This window comes from Bolinopsis microptera, chromosome 7, assembly GCF_026151205.1.
Source record: "Bolinopsis microptera isolate Bmic1 chromosome 7, MBARI_Bmic_1.0, whole genome shotgun sequence".
In the NCBI taxonomy this organism is placed as follows: Eukaryota; Metazoa; Ctenophora; class Tentaculata; order Lobata; family Bolinopsidae; genus Bolinopsis; species Bolinopsis microptera.
Genome location: NC_087078.1, coordinates 15,730,351 through 15,755,909, shown reverse-complemented (window position 1 = coordinate 15,755,909; position 25,559 = coordinate 15,730,351). Strand labels below are relative to the sequence as shown.

Below are 25,559 nucleotides of genomic sequence, written 5' to 3'. Positions count from 1 at the left end.
GGAAATTAATGGTGATAATAATGCTTGATAATACCCCAACAATAACAGCAAGAAAGCTGTCGACACAGGAGAGGGAAACCTTGGTGGAAAATGAGGGGAGACCAGCTGTTCAATACAACAACCTCATTACCAGCCGCGCACTTGTGGACTTCCTAGAAGAGTTAAACGTACGTGGGAAGGCTGGTCTGTTGGACCTTACAAGGGGGAATTATTTATGGCAGCTACTATCAAAAGTAGATGTAGAGATTCATAACAACTTGGGCTGACCACTGACCGCCAGAGCACGCGAAACCCGTGAAGTCTCTTTAGGTAGAGGGTTTTACAGTAATGATCTCATGCTGCAGGAGCTACAGTTTATCTGTCGATTAGATCACTAAGTTAAAACTGTCAGGTTTATTTGGTATGCGAGACATTCTTACCAGAACATTCTTCTTACTGGGACGTGACTTTTTTACTGACTTTATTTTGAATTTTTATAGCTTTATTTTAGATTTTTGTAGCTGCGTGCTGTGTTTGTCCAGCTACAGATATGACAATTTGAGTGAATGGTAATAGACTGGAATGTTCGGAGACTACCACAGTAATGCCCCCGAACTAAACATATCTTCAGGGCTACTGTAATTTTAAACCATACAATTAATGTAGAATTAAGTCTTTAAGCACCATCTAGGTGATTATTGACGTATCAAATCCGGCTACCAGGCTACTTTCAAACCCTATAACTGATATACCGTGTACCTTCAAATTTGCCGTATTATACAGTAGATAGCACCACTTAATTCGATTTTAGAATTAGAGGGAGGTGATTATTGGTCTTATCATTTGACTGAGGTTATATCAGACCACTAACCAGAATTCTGATGAACTCATCAAGGACGGGATGATAAGTACGCTCATAAACTGGACTCTATCTTAAATAGTTAAATCTAGACAGCTCAAGAATGAATACACTGTCTGATACGACATTTTTATTTTCAGGTAGACCCTGATAATTGGTGTTTTAGTACTTTTAAAAAATAAATGGTGTTAGCAGTAAATTGTACATTCCTCGGAGGAGGAGTGAGAAAAGGGTGGGGTTTGCTACACAATTCATTAACACTGGATCTGTTAATTGATCAATTTTCACGTCTATAATTTGGATTGGATTTATCATTAGTGATAACTGCCAGGATTTATTTGTGGACTGTTATCGTCCGATGCTCATTCGATCTCATTTACAGAATTCCATGGAATAGAAAATAAACTTGAGTACGTGGGTCCAAAGGTTTTAACAGAATAACAATCATAATTGAATGGTAATTACTAAATGATATAGTGATAATGAAATTTGTCTCAGTAGTTAAAAACATCACTGAGCTATTTAGTGTTTGTCAGATGTGAGTATACCAGCAGGAGGGTTGATATGTTGGTTATTTTCTATAAATCCTAAAACAAACGCTGCAACAATGTATCCACTGTAACCAGACCTCTTCTTTGTGGTTGAAATATAATTTTGAATTTAGCTCATATTCTCAGGATCTCAGGTTTAAACGCGAATATTTGTATCCGACCTGTCGTTAGGAGCAGGGTGGAACATTCCCACCTGATAATAACTCTAATTCGGGACAGTGATTAGGTCTGCGGTCTTGTAGGCCCTATTTGATTCGATTAGATATATATTTCATATTACTGGATGTTGTCTTGAACACAGAGTTTCGTTCCAGTCCAATCGTTCGAAAATAAATTAGATTACTTTGGTAATCCATGATACCCATGTTTTTATTAATCAATATATTTTTCAAACAATATATATATAACGATATATCGATTGCAAAAAATTAAGCATCGTAAATTTAGAAGTTTTAAAAACTTGAAAAGAAAAGAATCGTTAATCATTGCGCTACTGATTTTAAAACATGGTCCTAAAATTACTTCTGACATTTACGACTTTTGTAACTGTCGAAAAGCTTATTGGAGCGGTAAGATTAAAAGTGCTTGTCAACGATTCGATCAGAACTTTTGTAATAAATCACGCACAACTTTACATCTTTAGTTTTACCAGTCACGCTAAACTGAAGCTCGGGGCCGACAAATATCTTTGATTAATATCGACAAATTACAATTCAGCTGGTAACACGTTTATGAATTATCACAGAGTTGTGATTAATGATCAGCTTGAAAAGTGAGTGGAGAGCAACCACAGAAGTTATGTTTACTGTTGAGTTGTAAACCCGCGATGGGCCCCAATAGAATTTTACATAAATCTTATAGATAATTATAAATTTAATTACAGTAAATAGTAAATACAGTAAAACATACCAGGGCATCTGGGGCAGCACTCATTCTCCATCTTGACAGGATTAGCGCAGGTCGCACGTGGGCAGGGGTTGTTATAGCACTGTGGCGCGCCACTAAAGCATGTGCAGGGAGTGCACGGGTCGCGCTGCCAGAACTCACCACTGTCGTATTTGAGACCGGTTTGAGGGTCTACACATACATCTGAGGGCCCTTCGTCTGGGGACGGTGCGTGGGTTATAGTTAATATTATTTATTAAGTCTAAACAAACATTTTTTGCAAGTCTTGAATTGTCTCGCACTCTAATAGTACTAACAGGAACCCGTTTAACTCTAAAGTGGTGTCAATACTCAAGAGACTAAAATAATTATTACCTATTTAATTCGCGTTTTTACACCACTTGGGGGTCCAAATTTTGGGCACTAAAATTCTTATTCCTTAGCCAATTTTTTATTTCTTCATGCTGATTTGAAGGCCATTAAAGCATTTGCACCAGTCAAAAAAGTTTTAGCTGTATATCTTTTACGGATTTTGCGGAAAGTCGTGTTAAAGTTGATGCCGTGGTATCAGTAAAATGGTACGGATATATAAATAAATATATATATATATCGTCTCACTTTATATATAGTAAGATTACGTCGGGCAATTCCTTACTATTTATAGTAAGTTAAAGTAATTATTAATATTACTTTGTTACAATACAGTAAAGAATTCTAAGCTTGCTATAAATTAATTTTTGTAATAAAAAATTCAGTAAGCTTACATTGAATACCAACAACCAGTGCAGAGTTCGCCGGCGTGATTACTTAAACCAATGACTAGTGACTACTAATGGTCAAAGACCTGTATTCACTAATTAATATGGTGTTAACTTATTCTTTAATAAATAAGTGAGATTACAAATAATTGGAAATGTAGTAAAGACCACATGGAAATAAGAAAACTTCGTCGTCGATCATATACTAATACTTGTACTTATATTAAATATGGATGTACTAATCCGGTGAAATAATGCGTTATATGCGGACAAGAAAGTCAAATTCCATCTTGATAAGGCAAAACAAGAGCGCCAAAACTCTCATCCTCAACCCAACACTAACAGGATCAGCAAACGGAAACGGAATGCTGACCAAAGAGGAGCGGAAAGAAAGAAATATCGTGCATCAAAAGCCGCCAAAAAGGTTGAGTGGATGAAAAACCATGTGGAACGGAACATCAAGGGTAAATTGGTTATAAACCTTTCTTCACAAGAAGTACCGGACATCGCGTACATGTATTTAGCAAAAGGTCTCAACTTTGTTGAGAGTAGACCAGTAGCAAAAGAAGATTTACTCTTTGACGTTAAAGAGTTCCTGCGAAAGATGGAATGGAAAGCATACTTCCACCAAACCCAAACAGATACAGCCGGTGATACTGAAGATATCCACAAGGATTTGCGACTACGGTCTAGAAGGCATCCGCAAGACTACAGTCATCCCCTGTTCGATGAAATCAAAACAAGATTGACGGGATTCGTCACAAACCCAAATCCTGACGAACCACATTCAAACCTTACTGATGCCGAACAGAGAGGAAAGGGCTGGGTCTTGAAATCAATAGAGGATCAAAGTATATTCGTCACGAGTGCGGACAAAGGTGGAGCTACGCTGCTTTTGGACTATAGGACCGTGATGGATACAGTTAAATCTGAACTGGAGAAGGAGACAAAATTTACAAAATTGGAGATAAGTGTAGGAGTGAAAATGGAGCAGACTCAATTGAAAGTGAAGGAAGCAGTCCTCAAACATCATCATCTGAACATCATCTCTGAGGAGGTAAAGAAGCGAATCACAGGTATAAATGACAAGGGGAACATGGTCCACGCACCTGAAATCCGCCCTGAAATACCATATGCGTACCCTTTATACAAGGTTCACAAACTATCTCAAGAACAAATCGAGGCAAAGACTATACCACCTGTCAGATTAGTTCACGCAACTAAAGGAGGGCCCCTTTATCGTTTAGAGAAGTTTGTGAGCCCGTACGTCACTCAGATCAGCAGAAAATACTGTGAGGAGGAGTTCATCTTGGATACCCCAGACATTATTTCTCAGATCAACAGCTACAACAAGGAGACGCTAAAGGGCGCTTCTAGAAACTTGCAGCTCTTTACTCTAGACGTGGCAGCATTATATCCTAGCATCAGGCCTGAACTAGCGCTTACTGCTCTTGAGGATGCCCTCAATAGTGATACCAACTTCTCACAAGAGCTAAAAGCGGCTTTGCATGAGTTCACTGACCTGATTTTCCGGGAGTCCTTTGTCACTTATCAGGGAGAGGGATACATTAACAAGGAGGGTATCCCGACGGGAAATTGTATCTCAAGACAAGTGGCAGATGTGACGATGCATTGGCTATTGTTTAAACAGATCAAAGGAAAGATGAAAAACTGGAGTTTGGTAGACCTCTGGAGGAGATTTATTGATGATGTACTTGGGGTGTGGTTAGGAACAGTCCGACAGTTCAATCTATTCGTGGAGCAACTGAACAAACTGGCAGAACCATTTGGAATCAGATTTGCTGACCAACAAATCGGTAAAACTGTTAATTTCCTTGACATCACTCTAACCTTGGATACTTACAACCAGATCCAATATAGACTCTACAGAAAGGAGACAGATGCTAGGAATTACTTGCGAACGGATAGCTTTCATCCTCACCATGTATTCGAATCTGTGGCGTTTTCCCAGATGATACGAATCATAGAAAGGAACTCGCAAGACTCAACCTGTGTAGAAGACTTAATGGAGCTGAAAGCAGATTTATCTAAAAGCGGACATAACAGCGTTAAGTTAGAGGAGATCGAGCCGAGAGCAGTTGTCAGAGTACTGGAGAACACCCACGGAGCCAACAGGTCTAAGGAGAGTGAGAACGCTGATAACTTAGTCTTTTCAGTACAACACTCTTCGGACAACATTCAGCTGAAGAAGTTGATTCACGAACTTGGACCGGACATCAGGAGGATATGTGGAGATATACGTGTGATATTTGCCACACGAAAACATCCTTCAATCGGAAACAGGGTAGTGAAGAATCGACAACTTGGAAATAAGGCTGAATGTCCCCAAAAAACATCACAGAAGTGCTCAGCCCCTGGATGCAAGACTTGCCCGGTATTGTTCGATCTTGACTCTAAGATCATGGTCAACGGCATGGAGCTTAATCTAGACGAATCCCTCACGTGCAAAGATAAGCACATTATTTACGTTGCACAATGCCAGCAGTGTAGGGCTATTGAGGGATCTGAGGACACTTACTTTGGGCAGACGTTGACTCCATTCCACATTAGGCTCAATGGGCACCGGAACAAGTTCAACATTGACGACCGTGCCCTCTACGAGCACTCAGCCTTATCAATGCATTGTTACGATGTACACAAGGACACTTTCAGTTTTGACTGTTTCAAATTCGGGATTGTGAAAAAGACTAAACCTTCCCTATTAGATAGGGAAGAGGCTAGATTTTGTGCAAAGTTTAGAACTAATGTTTGGGGTTTAAATAGGATGGAAATTAAAAGGTAGTTTTTTTGTGGTTTTTACCAATATCTGTAATTAATTAATTTTAACAATTTTGTGCCAATTTTGCGTCATTTTTCTTTATAAATTTTATCTACCACGCTATCAGTGAAACAATTTTATCGTATTCCAATTTCTGATCGACTTTCATGATATTCTCTAATCATGACCTTTTTATAAATTTTTGAATCTCTTTGACTGAGTATTATGATTGATTTTATCTGACTAATTTATTTCTTTTTTGTAGGCTCTAGCGATGTAATAAACGAAGTTTCCAAGCCAAATTTGTGTGTTTCCCTTCGTGTCCAAAATCAATCAAGCGTTATATAATATATATGTATTCATAATGTATTTCTTGATTTAGAATCTTTTACGTGAAAAAATAAAGCTTTATACAGAGCTGGAAATATAATAATTATATTCTGTTCAAGCAAATCATTCTAGAATATTAAAAAAGCAAGGAACTTAGTGGCTCAGAGGTAAGATTCTTTGGAATCCAGCTAAGTCTTATTAGTTCTATAGATTAAATTTAACTTAGTCCTTACTTCGTGCAGGATTGGATAAATTTGGAATGAATATCATTATATTTAGGGACATATCACGATAGAAAATAAGATTAGTTTCGTTGAACCGTATCAGTAATCAGACCTTATTACTTTATTATATTATTATAATATATGCAAAAATAATTCAATTTGAGTTTATTAATAGTAACTTTCGTTTTCAAGCTCACTAACTCGATTCACGATACAAATCACGATACATATCACGATACATATCACGATACATATCAGGATACATATCACGATCCATATCACGATACATATCACGATACATATCACGATACATATCACGATACATATCAGGATACATATCACGATCCATATCACGATACATATCACGATACATATCACGATACATATCACGATACATATCACGATACATATCGCCTTTAAGACATATCGCCTTTAAGACAGTGGTCCGCAGACAGTGGTCCGCGGACAGTGGTCCGCGGACCGTGGTCGGGCTATCTCGATACTGCCGAGAATTGTAGGGTCCGAAATCATACAGTGGGTAGTGTGTTCATTTAACACTAACAGACTATCAGAATGTTACAAACTACTTTGTCACCACATTTCAAAGACATGGAGCAAATGGTACAAATCAAAGTGCACACGTGCATCCCCTCCCCACAGCTTACCTGGCACACACTCGAAGATGTCACAGCACTTTCCAGGCATGTTCTCCGCGGCGGACTGTAGTTTCTTGGTGTACTTAGCCGGACACACTACATCGCTGCACCTTGTGTGGTCGCACTCGCACCGGCCTGGAATCTTGCAGCAACTGAAAATAACTGCCGGTTACTTAACCGGATACTGGGCGGCACTCACCCTGTCACTCCAATATTTCATGTATAAAACACTGGGGTCCCCAGGTAAGTTACGAGGAGTGGGGGACACACAACTCGACTGCTAATGATGGACGTGTTAGACATGTAGCGGTAAAAATAGAACTAATTTAAAAAGAAGCTAAAAGTGGTCTGGTTACTGGGACTGTGACGTCACGATCGTCAGCGCTCTCCCCGTAAAACATGGCTATTCTTATCGCCTCCAAATTTCATTAACCCGATTACATAATTTTTCACCACTACTTTGACCAATAACTGGTTCTATTTTGGCCGATGTGTTTATGAGTGGGTATGTTGTAACACCAGGTAGTATCAAGCGCGGAGCTGATTAGTCGCAACGGCATTAACATCATGTGGCATCTCCACCCTTCTCCACCCTTGATGAGACTCGAATACTATTGATACGTATTTTAAAATGTAATAATTTGTCTACAATTTAAAATAAATCCCCCTACTCACATTTACTCCCCCACATTAACAGAGATTGTTGCGATTAATTCTAAATAAATGGGGGCATAACAGTTTAAAAGTTCAATAAGATTTTTTTTCGAGATCATTGTCACTCTTTGAAAAATATTCGTATCAAGCTTTATTACAAATTTACGCAAAAATATATCTTTCTGAATAATAAAATATAAAATGAATAATTAAACTTCTGCATTGTGACACGCTCTACTTGATATCTTCAATTACCTGTTACTGGAGTTGGAGTCGGGGCTGGGTATGTAAAGGGAGTCCCAGGGGCACTCAAACGTTATCTCCGGGCACGATACCTTGCTACAGTCAGGGTTACCTGTGTTGTCTGGGATGGAAAGAGTCGTGTTAAAACTTATCACGTTTAAAGCGGCTAAAATTTCAGAACAATTTTGATTTTTATCAAAATGCTCATTGTTGTCTGTTATAATTAGATTTTCACAGATAATTATATTTTTTGATCTGAGGTTTTGCTTTTGTTTTAAAGACCAAAGTTTAAAAGTGAAATTTTAAATATGAAACTTTTGTGTGGTTATTTGAAACAGTTTGAAATATCGAAACTATTTGGTCCCTCTACGCACGCTACTTTCACCCTGTCCCTCATTCTATTCTACGTAAAATACAAAATATTCACAATTTTCCGTTCGCTTTCAGCGACAAATTAAATTTCAGCCGATAAGAAACATATTTAAACCAAACAATGCAATTAGGAATTTCCGGGAATTTCATGACAAACATCACCAAGGACCACTGTCATATTTGTTGGTGACCATCCGACTGTTAATTTTTTAGTAAATTATCATTAATGTAGAGGAATTCTATACCGAAGGAATTTAATGTCTAGCCTCTCGTGACAGCATTCCTCAAATCTTCTTAAAATGATCCCCAGAAGTTCTTTCTAATCCCTCACCCTCCCACAGGCTCAACTACAGCACTGTTTTTTATCAAGATTACAACTTATCCACCCAATATTTGTCCCCTTTGTCCTCTTTTTACCCATACAACGCAATCAATAAACCTCCATTACACCGTAAAATAAGCTCCCTGAAAGTAATTGGGTTCAGTTGTCCGGTAACCGAAATGTGACAAGTTAAGACGGGCACACCGCAGAAATTAATGAGTCGGTCTGATTTATGGATAATTTTATAAAATCGGTCTTTGTTCCCACCGCTTTCCAGCACAGGTACAAATTTCATAATTATAAGAGTAAAAACGTTTGAACCATTCATATCACCGACAGTGTTATGTATCAGCACTAATTAAATATTAACGTGGGTACCATATTCTGACATATCTTCAGCCCTCCCACATGAACACACAGACACGTATACGCACGGACGGACTTGCAGACGTACCCACACATTTTCGCGCACGTGCACACTGCGCAAACGCACGTGCACACTACACAAACGCACGTGCACACTACACAAACGCACGTGCACACTACACAAACGCACGTGCACACTGCGCAAACGCACGTGCACACTGCGCAAACGCACGTGCACACTGTACTAACTCACCCACACACTCGTGCACATCACAACAGTGACCAGGGGTTTGAGTCCCTCTAAAAACCATCTGCGCTCTGAAGAAAGTACCGTCACACTGCGCACGCTCTCGGCACTCGTTACACACACACACGTCCGGTTGGGGACAACACTCTCCGGACAGGACCTCCCCACGCTGGACTAGCGAGTCCTGGGGACAGTGAGGCTGGGAGGGTATGGAGCACCTCACTCGGGAACAGTCTCTGGCAACTGAAATTTATTTTTGTTTTCTTGTCATTATATTTTAAGTAAAGGCTGTTGTTATCTTTCATTGTTTAACGATATTAATTCTTAAAATTTCAAGAGTAACAGAATTGGAAATCTTTGAAAGATACCTTATCTAAAGTGGAGGCTCATTAAATTTGTATTTTTAAAATGTTAGACTTGAATGTTTAAAACCTAATTGACTTATTCCTCAAGTACCTAAACTTAAAGTAAGTACTTTAAAGACGAGCCCCGGCAACCTTATCAAGATTTTAAGTGCTAATTAAATATTGTGACCTACTTAAATTTCGACAAGAATAATGAGTATGTCGTTCTTTGAGCACAAGACTGAGTTATACCAAAAAGGAGCAGGTAATTTTCCAGATTATCCGTTACTCTAATCTACTAATCTAAATGCCGTCAGGCAATTCTTCTAATAGAGTGCGAAAAAGACTTATCAGGTGCGATCTCGACTGTAATAAAACCCTAACTTGCAAATCTTAATCCGGGATGAGGACATAAAGATAACATTTTAGGGCGTGAGACTGATAAAGTCGCAGAAATATTCAGGAAATTGGCATTTTTCTAGTCGTGCCATATGAGCACGTGTAATAATCCAAGAGTTACAGTCTCCACTAATGCTATTCCTAGTTTTCTGTGGAAAGTATTATTACTCAAATTTCACAATTGTCAATGCATGGCAGTACAATTATACTAGTCACAACAATTGTCCATTCATTCTATATCAGTATATCTCTGATATCTCACAGTTTGTAGCGAGTAATTTAACTCTGCAACTGCAAACTTTGACAAATTTTAAATCTGCATTTAAATTCCTCGAATTTTATTCCAGGTAAGCATGTTGACTGCTAGTTAGAAAGTGAGTGGCATCATCTGATAGATACGGTATGGGATAGATCATAGAAAGTTTGATTAAATTCATGTCTCTGAAGTAGAACTACAGTGGGGGTCTCCAATCAGCCGATTGTGTTCTGTCATAGACGGCCCCAACGTTAATGTGGCTCTTGCTATGTGTTGGTTCAGCCGAATTAATTATTATGTAATCAAGTTTATTTTTCTCTTTCAGTTAGTTGTCATCCGGCCAAACATTAAGCAACTTATATTGCAGTTCCATTTATCAATTAGTTTATCAACATATGTCATTGTAATTTTGCATGGCTGAAATGGAACGCTTGATTTATATATAATAATTAATTGAATTTTCAAATAAAAAAAATATATCATACTTAGCATGGGTACTTCACAGAGAAAACGAGCAGTCCACCACATCATATACAATATACATGTTACATACCAGACTATATCGTGTGTAACACACACTGTAGCGCATACTGTCACACTGTCACATTGTGTGGAATGTTTCCTGTTTCCTTCACCCCGGAATACCGAGATAGCAAGCTTGTTAAACCTTTTTAGTCTAGAGTGTGCCCGACTGTCAATCTTCTACTATCATATTTTAAGAATGTACAGGATTACCCCTCCTGTTCAGAGCGAAGTAAATCTTCACATGCCTGACTATCAGACTATCTTTAAAACGCAAGAATCCCAGAAACTGTCGTTGTGACGGTGCCACACTCTGCGTTGTGACGGTGCCACACTCTGCGTTGTGACGGTGCCACACTCTGCGTTTGCAGCATTGAAGCCTTTGAGAGCCTTATTCGCTCTGCAGATTTTAGGTAGAGATAAGATTAAATTCCAGAATTTACCTTACAAGTGTCACGGCAGGCTGAGTTCAGATTGTCACGTTGATGGAACACAAAGTTCCATGATACCATCATTAGTATGCCTCGAGATTGATACAGTATTTACTATACTTTAATAGGTAAATATAATGGTGTTGAAACATCCAGGATACCTTTCAAATTGCGCAAATTTCTGTAAATGACAAGTTGTGTTTTGAAATATACTTTTACGGCACTGTAACACTGGTGCGTAGCTGCCCGAAACTATTTTTCTTAAATATTCTAAAGTGTTAGTCAATATTCTATCGTTGTATTATATGAAATGATTAACTGGAAATTACTGATACGTCTGTTCCAAAAGAAGCTCTAGTATTTGAAATATTCTAGGGCTGCGTCAGAAATATGTGAGTATCCTTCAACATTTTTGAGTAAAATTCCCCGAATTAATCACTTTTTTTCTAAGCTCTACTGGTCTACAAGCCAACAAGTTAACACTCAATAACCCTCAGCCACAATTCTTGATTACGCAGTAATTAGTGTTAATTCCAAACGGAAGTGAACTTACGAGCGAAACATATTCTGCATTGCAGTGTAATGGTTTGAAATACCTAATTTGGTGTTTTCTTGTCAGACTCGGATGGATGAATTGGAAAAAAATGCAATCCCATACGTCAGGGTACTATACGTCAGAGTAAACAGTAATTTATCTGTGAAAATAATTAATGATTTTGCGGCCGTTTGTGAAGAATATATAAATGAATAAACTTAAATTTATTACCATAAATTTTATGAATTGCCCTATTACAGCAGTCCAACATAATGCCGTACAATGGATTACCGGACAGCTCCAAATGTGTGGAATGCAATTAAAAACGCCTCTATACCTCGACATGGTCCAAACCTGTTATCCAATTAAATGTTGCAGTAAACTGTGCCTTTACGTGTACATCTAACTAACTAAGTAACTAGTACATTTTTGCCAGTTAACCATGGAATGTAAATTAATAAGTCTGGCGTTACTATAACTTGATTAGGTTGTTACAATATTGATGACTTAACTAGACAAATCTCGTATTGGAATCTGTACTATTTTATCAATAATTGTTTTTTTTTCACTTAAGGTTACATCAAGGAATGGAATGTAAATTATTGATATGGCGGATATGGCGGATAACTTGATTAGGTTATTACACGTATCTGAACTATTTCATCAATAATCATTATTTTATCATTAAAAGTGGCATCAAGGTTTACCCAAAATTATCTCTGATAAAAGTAAGTTTGAACAATCAAAATAAATCTGGTAGAGTAGGAGGTGGGATATAATAATGCTGTATGTTGGATAGTGATTAGTAAATACCTTTGCAGATGCCAACAAAAGCAATCTCCTCAGCTTCCTCAACACACTCTAATCCACGCTGACATACTCCGTATTTACCGTAGGCACCGCCACACTTCTCATTAATACCTCTGAAATAATATTCTCAATAAATAGACTATAAATAAATAATAATATATAACTTTAAATATAATAATAATAAATAGACTATAAAATCAGACAGCATTAATTAATATCAGATAGTATTAGACAGTGGGCATTAATTAAAATGGACAAAGATAAAATATCATACGTTAAATATGTAGAAAACGTACAAAATCCTGTTATATCATTGTAAGGGTTTTCATAAAAGTTTCCCCAGAAATTATTTCTTATTACTTTTACTTATTAATTATTTTAATAAATTATTTTGTAGGTATTCTGTAAATCTAACCTGACACAGACATTACAGCAGCCACATTCATCAAGTGTGGTAACATTGCAAGAACCATTATCAGGACACAACGAGTTATCACACTCCCCACATAGCGAGAGGGACCCAACGAACAATCCAGCCAGAGTGATGGTGAACACTGCGTTTCTCATTATTTTTCTGTTTGTAGTCATAGCTGCATACAGTGCAGTATCAGTAAATAACTTTAAAATGTATAAAAACTTGACAATCTTAAATATAATAGCAGAATTATAATATGGGAAATCAGTTCAAACATGAATAACTACGCATTATCAATACTAATAATCCCAATAAATCTGTGTGTGTGTGTGCGTGTGTGTGTGTGTGTGTGTGGGAAATTTCCGAGTGGCTTAATTAAGATAACGGTAAGAGTTATGGGACTGGTTTTTTCGGTATAGTGCCGAGAAAACTCTGAGGAAGCCAATAAGCAATTTTTTTTCAATCGGCTGGTGGTAAGGTTTAATTGATGGTTTTGTATCACAAATGTGACATAAAATGGCTCACTTTTTCTCCCTACTCGCTCTCTCTCCCATTACTGCATAGGTAAATCATAATTAGGTTAGCATTGTATTGTTAGAAAACAAAGAAAAATATCTGGTGCGATTATGAAAAATATCAGTGGCCGTCAAATAGATCGAAAGTAAAGTTACAATTTGAATTGATAATATCATCTTTAAATAACTATGGACGGCTGCCAAAACACAGATATATGCAGAAACTTTTACCTGCACAGTATGTTCTAAACGGCGACAGCTTTAAAAAATCGATAAATTAACCAATTGACGAAGAAAATAAAGAAATAAAATATTCTTTAGAACAACAAAGTACTAGTCACTGAGTTACATTTTGCTCATTTGTCCATTTGCTAATATAACCGTGTCAAGTATGATGAATACGACTATTTATACGACTTAATACTTTCAAAACTGCTATGGAACAAATAATAATGATAAGTAACTAATGATGTGTTTGTGTGTGAGCAATGATATGTTGCCACCTAGAATTATTATTATTTATATAATTTTATTTTATTATTCGACATTCATTTTTATCATTAGTAAGTACGACGTGTTATTCGTCCAAATGCCAAGGAGCTGCTACAATAGATTACTAACCAACAAATATCATAAATAGCTCATTGAATAAACACATTAAAAAACTTCACCATAACTTAGCAATCTCAACTCAAGTAAGCTAAATACCAATTGATATTAACTAAACTTTCGAGGGTTTAAGAAGTACGTCTAACTTTTCCAACTGCAAGAAAAAGATCTAACAAAACAACATCGCATTCCATGTGGGGTGGACCTGGAAACGAAGTATGATTATGGAAACAAAAGTTACACAACACTGAACATCAAGTTCAAGAGTACTCATTCCGACGATCCTGGGTATTAAGAATATTTGGAAATACCTTGTGACCAATTTTGAAAATATGGACCGGCCTAGTGAACATTCTACAACAAGTTTAGCGTTGTTACTTGTTATTGGCCTAAAGAAGTGTTGTTTTGTTGAAATATCAGCAGAACGTTTATATTATGACGGGTGTAAATTACATGCTAAGGTGGGAACAATAACAAGTCGTCAACAAATCAAATGCCTGATATTCGGCCATATTATGGTATGTCGTTATTTGATACCTTCAATAAAGCATACAATTGTTAGATACTTTCAACACTATTATTATAATATTATAAACTACAATTCTACGGAAAAGTGAAACATGAGCTCTCCACGGAAAATTATCTTGACAAGGTCCAAATATTTCGATAGAGTCAACCTCACCCGTCTACACTCTACACATCAGTGCACATCGGTTAGAAATTTTACCATTTTACAAATTTGGTCCCCAGTGAAAACCAGGCCCATTTACACGGATCGTCGCACGTTTCCAAACTTTTACGTAATTGTCAGCATTTTTGTGATAATATAAAACTTCTAATTTGTAATCCTTGCAATCCTTGCAATCCTTGCAATCCTTGAAATCCTTACAATCCTTGCAATCCCAGCAATTCTTGTATCTCTTACAAGCTCATGGTGATCTGATCATTGACTTGCAATACATAATTATTTAGGTCACATCACTAGCAGGTTGATAAGGACTGCATATTATAAAGATCCGGTTATAGTTACCGTCTTAATGTACAATTGTAGCTGCTTGGCTGCTTCAAAGCAGCTAGTGAATAAACTGGATATTTGCCACAGAAAGCATCTGAGGCAAATAATCAGAATGACTCCTAATATAATAAAAAACGACACCCTTTACAAGAGATGTGAAGTGGTTCCACTCAGTGAGCGTGTTGCATGTGCACGATGGAGGATGCTCGGACATCCTTCGCAGTGATAACAACTCGACTGCACAGCTTACATTACACTTTGCAGTAGAGAGTCAGAGTACTAAAAAGGGTAGAGTAGGCAGACACCAGTCGAACTTGCTCAGGACTATAAAATTTGATTTAGGTAGTAGGAACATTCCATTTGTAAATACAGACGATTTGTACAGTTTAAGATTTTTAGCCTCTGATAGAGCGGGATGGAAGAAATTGTTTTAGTTTATGTATCCGTATTTCTTTTTTTTTCTGGCTACTTATCAGATCTTTAAGATATTAATTTACGTATGTTCTATTTTTGATTTGAATAAAGTTATATTATAATATAGTTACTGATTCATTCATATAAAATTATTCGTTCATGAAAATATTAAACTTATACGTAATTATGTTTTAGCAGTTACCAACACAGGTGGAAGCTGTTTTTGTGCTAAGTACACGCCAGTATACTTAGTAATATTAAAATTCTGTAAAATCAAATTCTGTAAAAAAACCCATAATTGCCATATTCAGGTGCCTAAAAAACCATAATATTGAGTCAGCAATCCGAAATTTTTCAGGGCATCTAGAAGTTGACCAAATTTTTAGACAGATTGTTGTGATATATAATATCCATAAATTATATTAATTGTGGGTGGCGTCGTCTGCTGACAGTGCTCAATTGGCAAGCCGAGAGCTAGATACAAATTGAAACGACTGGTTTAGTCAAACAATTGTTTCTATCATGAAAGCATGATATCATCAGTGACAACTGATGATATCATGCTTTCATGATTGAAACAATTGTTTGAATTAACTGGTCGTTTCAACTTGTATCTATATATATATATTTCATGGCTGGACTTCTACACAATAAAAGAAAGCGGTTGTGATTAGATCTTCGAAAGTCTTTGCATCGTTTATTTACATCAATTCTGAGAAATTATATAGTTGTGGACACAACAAGAAAATTGAGAATAATCTTGTGCGAGGGTAGGGACCCAGATGTCGTTTCTAACCCAAATAAACTTTAAGGAGGCTTCTCATCAGTAGCCGCACCTCCTTACTCGGTTTCTGAACTGGAATTCTATGGGCTTCCAGACGGCCAGACCGAGTATTACCATCCCATCCTTCTAGAGTTCATCACAAGTAGCACCCACCTTGAAGATCTTTGACACCCAGACACACCCCATTGGCGAACAAACTTTGGATATAATCTTACATGCTCCCGAAGGAATCCCTGGTTTATGGTCTTTCTCATCGTCACCAGCACTTTCACTAGGTCACCAGCTCTTTCACTAAAGTAACTACAACAAATACGAATCATATACAATTGAGAATAAATACAAACTAAAAGCAGTGGGAAAATCTGATGAACTGAAATTTAAAAAAGAAACTGAAAGCCGTTAAAAATGTACTCTTATCTTATCTCTTATCTAAATACTGATAACTGATTCTCGGAAAATCACTTAAAATCACAACAAAAAACCTGTAAAATTTATACTTAAGTCTCTGGAATAATGGTATAACTAAATAAAATCTACAAAATATACTAAAACTAAAACTAAGCTCCGGCAGATTTAAAAAGTATATGGTTACTATCAAGGGTGTTCATACCCCCAAACCGTTCAAGGGTTTTCAATTGGGTCTGGTAGAACCCCTCTGTAGCTTCCATAGCCTTTTCTTTGTCTGCTTTACTAATATTAGGCTCAAATACTAAAGCGTCTACTATAATGACAGAAAGGTGCTTACTAAGTGAGGAATTATAGGAGGCTATGGTACTCAAATCTAAATCATGATCAATATCTAAAAAATGGTTAACTAATTTACAACTTCTTATACCTTTCTTTATGTGACTCTTATGGTTAGAGAATCTCTTAGGGAGATTTGAGGTAGTATAACCGACATACGACTGTTTACAAGTCTTACACTCCATTAAATAAATGAGGTTATAACTCTGACAAGATATATACTTAGTTATAGGGAAAACTTGTTTAGAATGGTGACTACTAAAGTTGGAACAGGGGGACAGGAAATTTTGCTTACAAACATAGCATTTACCACAAGCATGGCACCCTGGGTCGACAGCCCCGGGAACCGCCCTTAGACTTTCGGAGTCTGGTTCCTGGATCTGACTTGCAGTTGTTTCTCTCTCATTATCACAGTTTAAAGTTCCACTGGCACGGTACTTATTGTGTACAAGCATGCCACCGATAGTTTGATTCTTTCGATGACTCACGAATACACTGTCCGCACGTACCAGCTTCTTCAAGGCCGGATCAAGGTTGAGAAGGTGCTTATTATATATATATATATATATATATAAACAAGTGAAACACTTGCAATCTCTTAACAGATTGAAATTGACTCACTTAAGTTGCGATTAGATAATATAATTTGCATATTAGCTTATATACACATAGTGTTGCGATCAAAGGTTGTTAAGTTACAATATTGAATACCCTGCCTCAATTATGCCCATGGCCAGCTCAACTAACCCCAGTCATTCTGCCCATCTAATTGTAAAAGCTCATATAAGGGTAATTTAATTGAATTTTATAGCTGGAATTATCAGAAAACTTTAGTTAGACACGTACTGTAGTTAGACAAACCCCAAAGTTCGACTCAGTTGAATTTGAGTGCGCTACCTGGACTCTAGTTCAACACATACTAAAGTTGGACAAGATAACTTCTAGTATACTGGGAGAATACTATGCGAACTTGTTATCCCAGTTAAGTGATCTTATAGCATGCAGCAACAGTTATATATGAGTAGCACCAGTGCTTGCCATGGGATCACAAAAGAACACGAAAATAGGTTCTCATTAATATCACATGATCCGTTCATGACATGAGCCATTTGATCACAAGCAGAAAATTGAGGGGAAATATTTGTCACACAGAAGTTTGACAGGGGTATTTCTGGAAAACTCAAGTTGTCAAACTAGATTACTAAATTCGATGTGTTAAACTTAACCATTATGTAATGCAACGATACATACTACGCTGTTAAATAATATAACCTGAGAGTACCTAATGGCTGCATTATTTACAAATGTTACTATTGCCTTTGCTGGACAATAGTAACATTTGTACTTTGACATGTGACAACCACAATACAAAATCAACCAACATATTCAACACGAAAACCCCAAAGCTTAAGGGGGCATACACCAAAACAGTGGTTTGTGCCGTCCAGACCAAATGACCTCATAGGCAGTTCAGTGACCTTCTAGCGCACCGTTTCCACACAAAAAAAAATCATTTTGAGAATTCCCATTTTTGTAATCGACCATTTCCTGGTTAAGAGTGCAATTTTCGGAATTAAAAAATTATTTTGTGGTTGAGACGCTATAAGTTAATCATTTCTTGCGGTATCGGGTTGAAATTTTGCTCGCCCTTTATTCACATCTATTTCAATGTGTGTGTAAAATCTTGATATCGTATCTAAAAAGGCTGGTGTGTTATGAATTTTTAAAGTCAAAAAGCTAAAATTGTCCTTTTCAGGCTTATTTTAACAAAAAGTCAGTCAGGGAAGATCGGATTGATTTGATGCTTGACATCAAAATGTGATTTTTCATCTGCAAAGCCAAAATCACATTTTCTCCCATAACTTCAAAGGGAAGCATTTTAGGGTGTTTTGTTGTTCATAACTCATATATAAATGTGCTAGTTGCGGTTATTTTGCACCCTTCAAAAAGTCACTAGCACATTCCTATCAAAATTTTAGAAAAATCGGTATATCACAGTGCTGGCAAGCACGACCGGTGCATTTATTGTGGGTATACTATGTACCCCCTTTACTATTATACCCCCTTTACTATTATACCCCCTTTACTATTATACCCCCTTTGGTACACGTTACAAGCCTCTTTCGTGCACGCGAAGCGTGCACTCCGGCCGAAGGCGGCGGCCGAAGGCCGCCGCCTCCGGCAGGAGTTTTTCAGGCATTAAGACTCATCGGAAGTCGTTCAGCAGATTTATTTTTAGTTCAAAACATTCTAATTTGATGTCAAAGATGACAGGAATAAAAAATAGTTATGTTGAGATTTTTAAGAAATTTGCATAAAATACTCGCCAGCACTGTTATACGAAATTTGGTAAAAAACCCAAAATCGCCATATTCAGGTGCCTTAAAAACCATGTTAAAATCGAGTTAGAGATCTGAAATTTTTCAGGGCGTCTAGATGTTGACCAAATTGACTGCAAAAAAAGTTTCAGGTTTCAGGAGCATCGGGAAATGGGTTTTCTAGAACCCCTGTTTTACGACAGATTGTCGGGACATATACATACAGATATACATACATATATATTCAGGGATAGACGCTTTGCCAGTCAATTGTAGCCTGTATTTAAGTGTCCATAGATTCAAAAGTATAAAAGATACAGCCATTTCCGACCACAGGTCTTGCAAATAATTATTTACACTTTAGTTTACATTGTATACAAAATTTATTTGACGTCATAAACACCCCTTGATGACGTCATCAAGTTAACCGTTTTTAAAACTTGATTTTTGACAAAGTAATAACTTTTAAAATTAATTTTAACCCATTAAGGAGTAATTTTATTCAAAATCTGAGGAAATTTTCATCTTAGATAATTGTTCAAGCATTCTGAAAATCTACCGGAAAGTTTTTCTAGCTTGCTCCTTCATAAAGATATTTGTCATTGAAGTTTGTGCTTTTTTGAAGAATTATTTTATAAAAACGTCAATTTTGCGATTTAGTATTCTTTGGTGTTGGGCCATGCCTTGGGTTGTGGAGCTCAGTTCTGCTTCCTATAGGTATAAATTGTGCATTAGGCTAGTTTTAAAGTTGAAAATCGAAAAGTTGCACACGTGGGGACACGCCCAAATTGATAGAAAATTGCTAAAATCACTGAAAATTGCTGTTTTCGTCATTTTCTGTCAACTTTAGAGTGCCGTTGTGATTACAGTTCTTCTTGAAATACTTTGAAACTTTGCATGCTTATCAAGCTATATATAAAACAATTACATGCAAAAATTTACGGCGATTCAATATTGGATGCGCATGCAACGTCCGCTCAAAGTTTGCACGTGCGAAAGGTGAGAATTTTGCTCATTCGTGATTTCCAACAAATTCTGCTTTGCCACGACAGTTTAATGTCATTATATATGAATTTAATGTCAACTTGAATGAGTATTAAGTGGTATATTCAGTCAGTGATGGACCGATATGCTTACCTAAACACAAGGAAATGTTTTTAAAGGAAAAATTTCGAAATCGTTGAAACTTCCTCCTTATTATAATGAAGATATCAGTTTATATTTCGACTTTATAAAGTACCCTGACAAATTATAATCAAAAAGAGATGATATTTTACCAAAACCCATAATCATGGGTAGAGTGGACCGCTGCCAGTGTCTCTCTTTCCCAAACAAAAGGAAATGATATTAATTTGATTGACCGTTCTCAAATGCAAAATGATACCGAGAATGAAATCGGTCGCTCGCTTTTCCCATTCATTACGGCTTACGAATTGTAATAATTTTCGATTGATTACATGTCAATCAGATGCTGTAAAAATCTCTTTGGGTTGCGTTCGGGTCGATACCTAGTATTTCGGGGTAAGGGTGGTAGTTATCACTTATTGCATTAGCTGAAGTTTATTGAATCTTTATTGCCGAGTACAGCTGCCTTTGGGTAGTTCTTCTTAATCTATTACAATTGTAAATGAATGGGAAAAGCGAGCGACCGATTTCATTCTCGGTATCATTTTGCATTTGAGAACGGTCAATCAAATTAATATCATGTCCTTTTGTTTGGGAAAGAGAGACACTGGCAGCGGTCCACTCTACCCATGATTATGGGTTTTGGTAAAATATTAAAAACGAAAAATGTGCCTAAATTTGTTGTTTGGCTTTGAGGTCCAATAGATCTGAAGGGGAATGAGTAAAAACATTTTTGAGGGCATCAAAAACTGCGCCAGAATTCAGAGAACAATTTGATGTCAAGCATCAAATCAATCCGATCTTCCCTGACTGACCTTTTGTTAAAATAAGCCTGAAAAGGACAATTTTAGCTTTTTGACTTTAAAAATTCATAACACACCAGCCTTTTTAGATACGATATCAAGATTTTACACACACATTGAAATAGATGTGAATAAAGGGCGAGCAAAATTTCAATCCGATACCGCAAGAAATGATTAACTTATAGCGTCTCAACCACAAAATAATTTTTTCCGAAAATTGCACTCTTAACCAGGAAATGGTCGATTACAAAAATGGGAATCCTCAAAATGATTTTTTTTTGTGTGGAAACGGTGCGCTAGAAGGTCACTGAACTGCCTATGAGGTCATTAGGTCTGGACAGATTTGGGGTTTGCCCCCTTAAAATGGCTAAATTAACCATGAGTGTGATGTATTTGCAAGGAAAGCTTAAACGTTCACTTTTGAATGATCAATATAGCCATGTCGAGTGTAGTGTGATTAATCGTTATCCACTGTATTTCAAAACCCTACGATACATACCAATATTTTCTTTATAATTTATGCAGTCAAGTGTCAACAAATACCGGAAAAACGGAAACAATGGGCACCAACTCTACCGGAATACATGAGTTACTTGTTTAACTGAGTAAGAATGACGTCTATGATATCTAACCCAGCAAACGTTACTGGCTAACGGTGTTATTAGAGGTGGTTTAATTTAAACAGATGGCTTGACCAGGCGCGACATTAAGTGATTTGTACGTGTGCCACATTCCAATCCTCAAGCGGCCAGCACGTGTCACAATTCAGCCAATCAGAGGACAGGAATCCGCAAAGTTAAGGTTGCAAACTTTTGATTGGCCCAAAATGAGACTTTTCTGGAGATTTTGAGATTATTCAACAACTACGTTTTCTTAAATTTTCCTCCTGGGGAGGTAACATAATTTCCAAGTCATTGGGAGAATACAGCACCCAGAACTCCTTCCCAGGAGGTTTTTATGTAAAACTAGATCACATTACCAACCCCACCCCCCGGCCCCTGTTGGTTGTTTATATCATGGCCCAATTCCGTTCAAGGCCATAAATGGAATTTCATTTCAGAGTTCATCGGCCATTTTCTTTCTCGGCAGGAAATGTTTATGGTAGTACTATAGTTCCAGAAACCTTCTGGATAGTAAGTTCACGAGAGTTTAATGAAAATAAATTACCAATATCGGTTTTTGTTCAATCCTTTTGGATTTTTAATAACGGTACTTAATTGACGATGTCACGTCAATCCTTTAAACTTTTAAATATTGCATGTAGTAGCCCAATATTGCATTGCTACAATTTCGGATAGTGATGAACATGTTCGATGCACACGGCATGGCCCAGTATTGTATGTTTATGACCTATTAAGACGCCCGCCGAGTTGAACTCGTCGACGGTCTTGGAACAAATATTTAATATTTGGAACTAACATATTACGAGTATCACCTGTTAAGGCACAATAATGCAATGCACTAAAATATTATAAAATTAAAAATAATTAATGACAATTTTGACAAATGTGATAGAAGGAAAATTGACCGTACTACAAGATTTGCTACACCATACACGTTGTATACCTGCTCGCTTCGCGTGCACGCCGGCCGGCCGGCTGTGGAGGCGCGCGATTAAAAGGGGTTGCAGTGTGTGTCAAAACAAGATTATAAGCCGACCGCAACTAATACTGGACAAGTTTCTTGAGAAAATAGTTTGGCTTTCAAAAAGAGCATTCGTTTGTAATGGCATTCGTTCGAAAATTAAGCATACAGTGCAGCATGAAATAAACTGTCAATAGGCATAAAATGAGTTTTTAGTTCATGTAACAATTTGACCATTGTTAATGGTTTGGTCCGGCGCGCGCTTTTTTATCTCGACAGTCGACACTTATTTTACTTTGGACATTCCAACAGCCAGATTGTTACACAAGTGTGTACTAACCAGCCAATTACAGGAAGCCGAAGGATTCAATTATACATTAGCAATTAGGCCAGTGGCGGTTAAGGTAGTGTGTACCATACTTTTTTCGCCCGAGACTTTGCTGCAATGGGCAGCTCCTCATTTATATAACCCTCACACCCGATTTCTCAATTAAACAAATAATCAATTAAACAAATAATCAAAGTTTTAGCACATTTTACAGCATAAAATTTAAACAAATGAAAACATATAATGCTCTTAGTGGTAAATGGCCGTTTGTTCTGAGCTGTATGATTTTTTGACAATCAACTAGCGGGGCAAGGAATGTACTGGCTGGTAGCTTTTGTACACACCAAAACGCTAGTCTGGTTGATTAATGACCAAATTAGAGGCGTTGATAGGAAGGCATTATAATTTGTGGGTGTAAGAGGGAATATTTGGCATGCATTATTCTAGCAGCTATTTTGTAACAAATGGTCTTTACGATTATTAAGGACGGTAGGTATTTTGGGTGTTCAATGGGGGCCGGGGGTTTAAATTTAAGGGAGAAAAAGAAATGAATATTGGGTACCAGCCAGTACATTCCTTGCCCCGCTAGTTGATTGTCAAAAAATCATACAGCTCAGAACAAACGGCCATTTACCACTAAGAGCATTATATGTTTTCATTTGTTTAAATTTTATGCTGTAAAATGTGCTAAAACTTTGATTATAATATTAATCATAGATGTCAACCCTGATATAACTATTGTACTAAAAATTTGATCATAATGCTTAGGGTCTTTATTAGAATTCAAATTGGATATAAAAATAGGATCTCTTTACACTACACTTACTCACTCACACATCACATTTAACTTGACAGAGGAATACGCTGGCAGAGTATGTCGATTTGGTCATGAAATTTTGGAGGTCAGGTGGAATCCCTGCAGGAGCCTACGAAAATTTAAGGTTACAAATATCAAAGTCTTTATTTGTCCAGTCATACACGGCATGACAATGCTGGTTGGAAAGTAGTGAAGATTTCAGTTTGGATTTCAGGCAAGAAATACTAACAGAACAATCAAAGATTTTAAGGTTAGGGGTTATTATATTCCATATTTTCGTTGACCTCGTGTTATGGTTGTCTGGGGGATCCGGTTTATTGATAATAAGCATTGGTTTCCTGGAAGAACGAGAATACTCTTCGTACATAGACATAGGAGTAGAAAACTTCATGATCTTGAATAATTCTATGTAGCTATGGTAAGTATAAAGATTTTGTACAGTGAGTATCTCGTTGTTTTTAAACAGAGGTTTAGTGTGCTCCTTTTTATAGAATTTACTATCAAGTTTCTGGTCAGTAAATGGTCTGGTTCGAACACACGTTTTGAATTTATCCAGGTAGGCTGCTCTATCACCAAACAAGACCCTCAGACAGCACTTCTGTGCAGTGAATATTGAGCTTATACGATTTTTAGCTGCCCCACCCCATGCTGATATGCAGTACGACAGATGGGATTCAAAAAGAGTGTAGTATAACTGTCTGTGGAGAAATTCTGGGAGGGAGCAGCGTAGACGACACAGAGTTGAGGTGGCATGGTTAAGCTTTCGTTTTAGGGCTATTATATGTTCTTCCCATGTTAGATTTTCGTCAATGACGACTCCTAAAAATCTAGCTGACGTTACTCTTTTGATGGGGTAGTTGTCTATATTCATTATGAATTCTTCTTCAACGTTTGCTTCAGTACGTGACTTAGGTCTAAAGTGAATGTAGCAGCATTTTGACATGTTTATGTGAAGCTTGTTAGCCCGCATGTATGTTTGAAGGTTTGAAAGTAGGGCGTTGCTGCGTTCATATGCTTCTTGTGCAGTTTTACCAACAACAAATATGTTGGTGTCATCCGCAAAGGTGACAAACGATCCCAAGCTAGAGCTATTAGAGATATCATTTATGTAAAGTAGGAATAGAAGGGGTCCGAGAATTGACCCCTGGGGAACCCCAAATTTTATTGGAAGTAGGTCGGACTTTTCTCCTACAACATCAGTGTACTGAAATCGATTAGTTAGGTAGCTCTTGATCAGATCGTTTGCCACGCCACGGATGCCATACCTTTCTAGTTTGGTAAGTAATGTTGAGTGATCTATAGTATCGAAAGCTTTGCTGAGGTCGATGAATATGCCTAACACATGGTGCTTCAATTTGATGTGCTTAGATATGAGGTCAACAGAGTAGTTTACTGCATGGGAGGTTGAGTGCGATTGCCTGAAACCAAACTGAGTCTTAGATATTATTCCCTGAGAGCTGACAAACGAATAAATCCTAGAATATATGATTTTCTCAAATATTTTGCCAAATATGGACAAGGTGGATATAGGACGGTAGTTTTCTATTTCTTCTGGATTACCTTTTT

The 25,559-nt window shown here is 37.1% G+C and overlaps 2 protein-coding genes across 3 annotated transcripts in view; both read right to left on the bottom strand.

The window, feature by feature from the left end:
* The window catches only part of LOC134818415 (cysteine-rich motor neuron 1 protein-like), a 44,132-nt gene extending 31,024 nt beyond the window's left edge, over positions 1-13,108 (bottom strand). The window contains exons 1-6 of one of the 2 annotated variants that reach the window (XM_063827953.1): positions 12,938-13,108; positions 12,526-12,635; positions 9,232-9,468; positions 7,931-8,039; positions 7,031-7,173; positions 2,299-2,493 (exon numbers count right to left, since the gene is read on the bottom strand). In XM_063827953.1, the coding sequence (XP_063684023.1) occupies positions 2,299-2,493; positions 7,031-7,173; positions 7,931-8,039; positions 9,232-9,468; positions 12,526-12,635; positions 12,938-13,089 (946 nt within the window). In that variant the 5' untranslated portion in view covers positions 13,090-13,108. The remainder of the gene's footprint in view (positions 1-2,298; positions 2,494-7,030; positions 7,174-7,930; positions 8,040-9,231; positions 9,469-12,525; positions 12,636-12,937) is intronic. The other variant, XM_063827955.1, reaches the window with a different exon arrangement.
* LOC134818419 (kynurenine 3-monooxygenase-like) overlaps positions 1-25,559 on the bottom strand; it is a 927,626-nt gene that overhangs the window by 268,179 nt on the left and 633,888 nt on the right. The window lies entirely within an intron of this gene.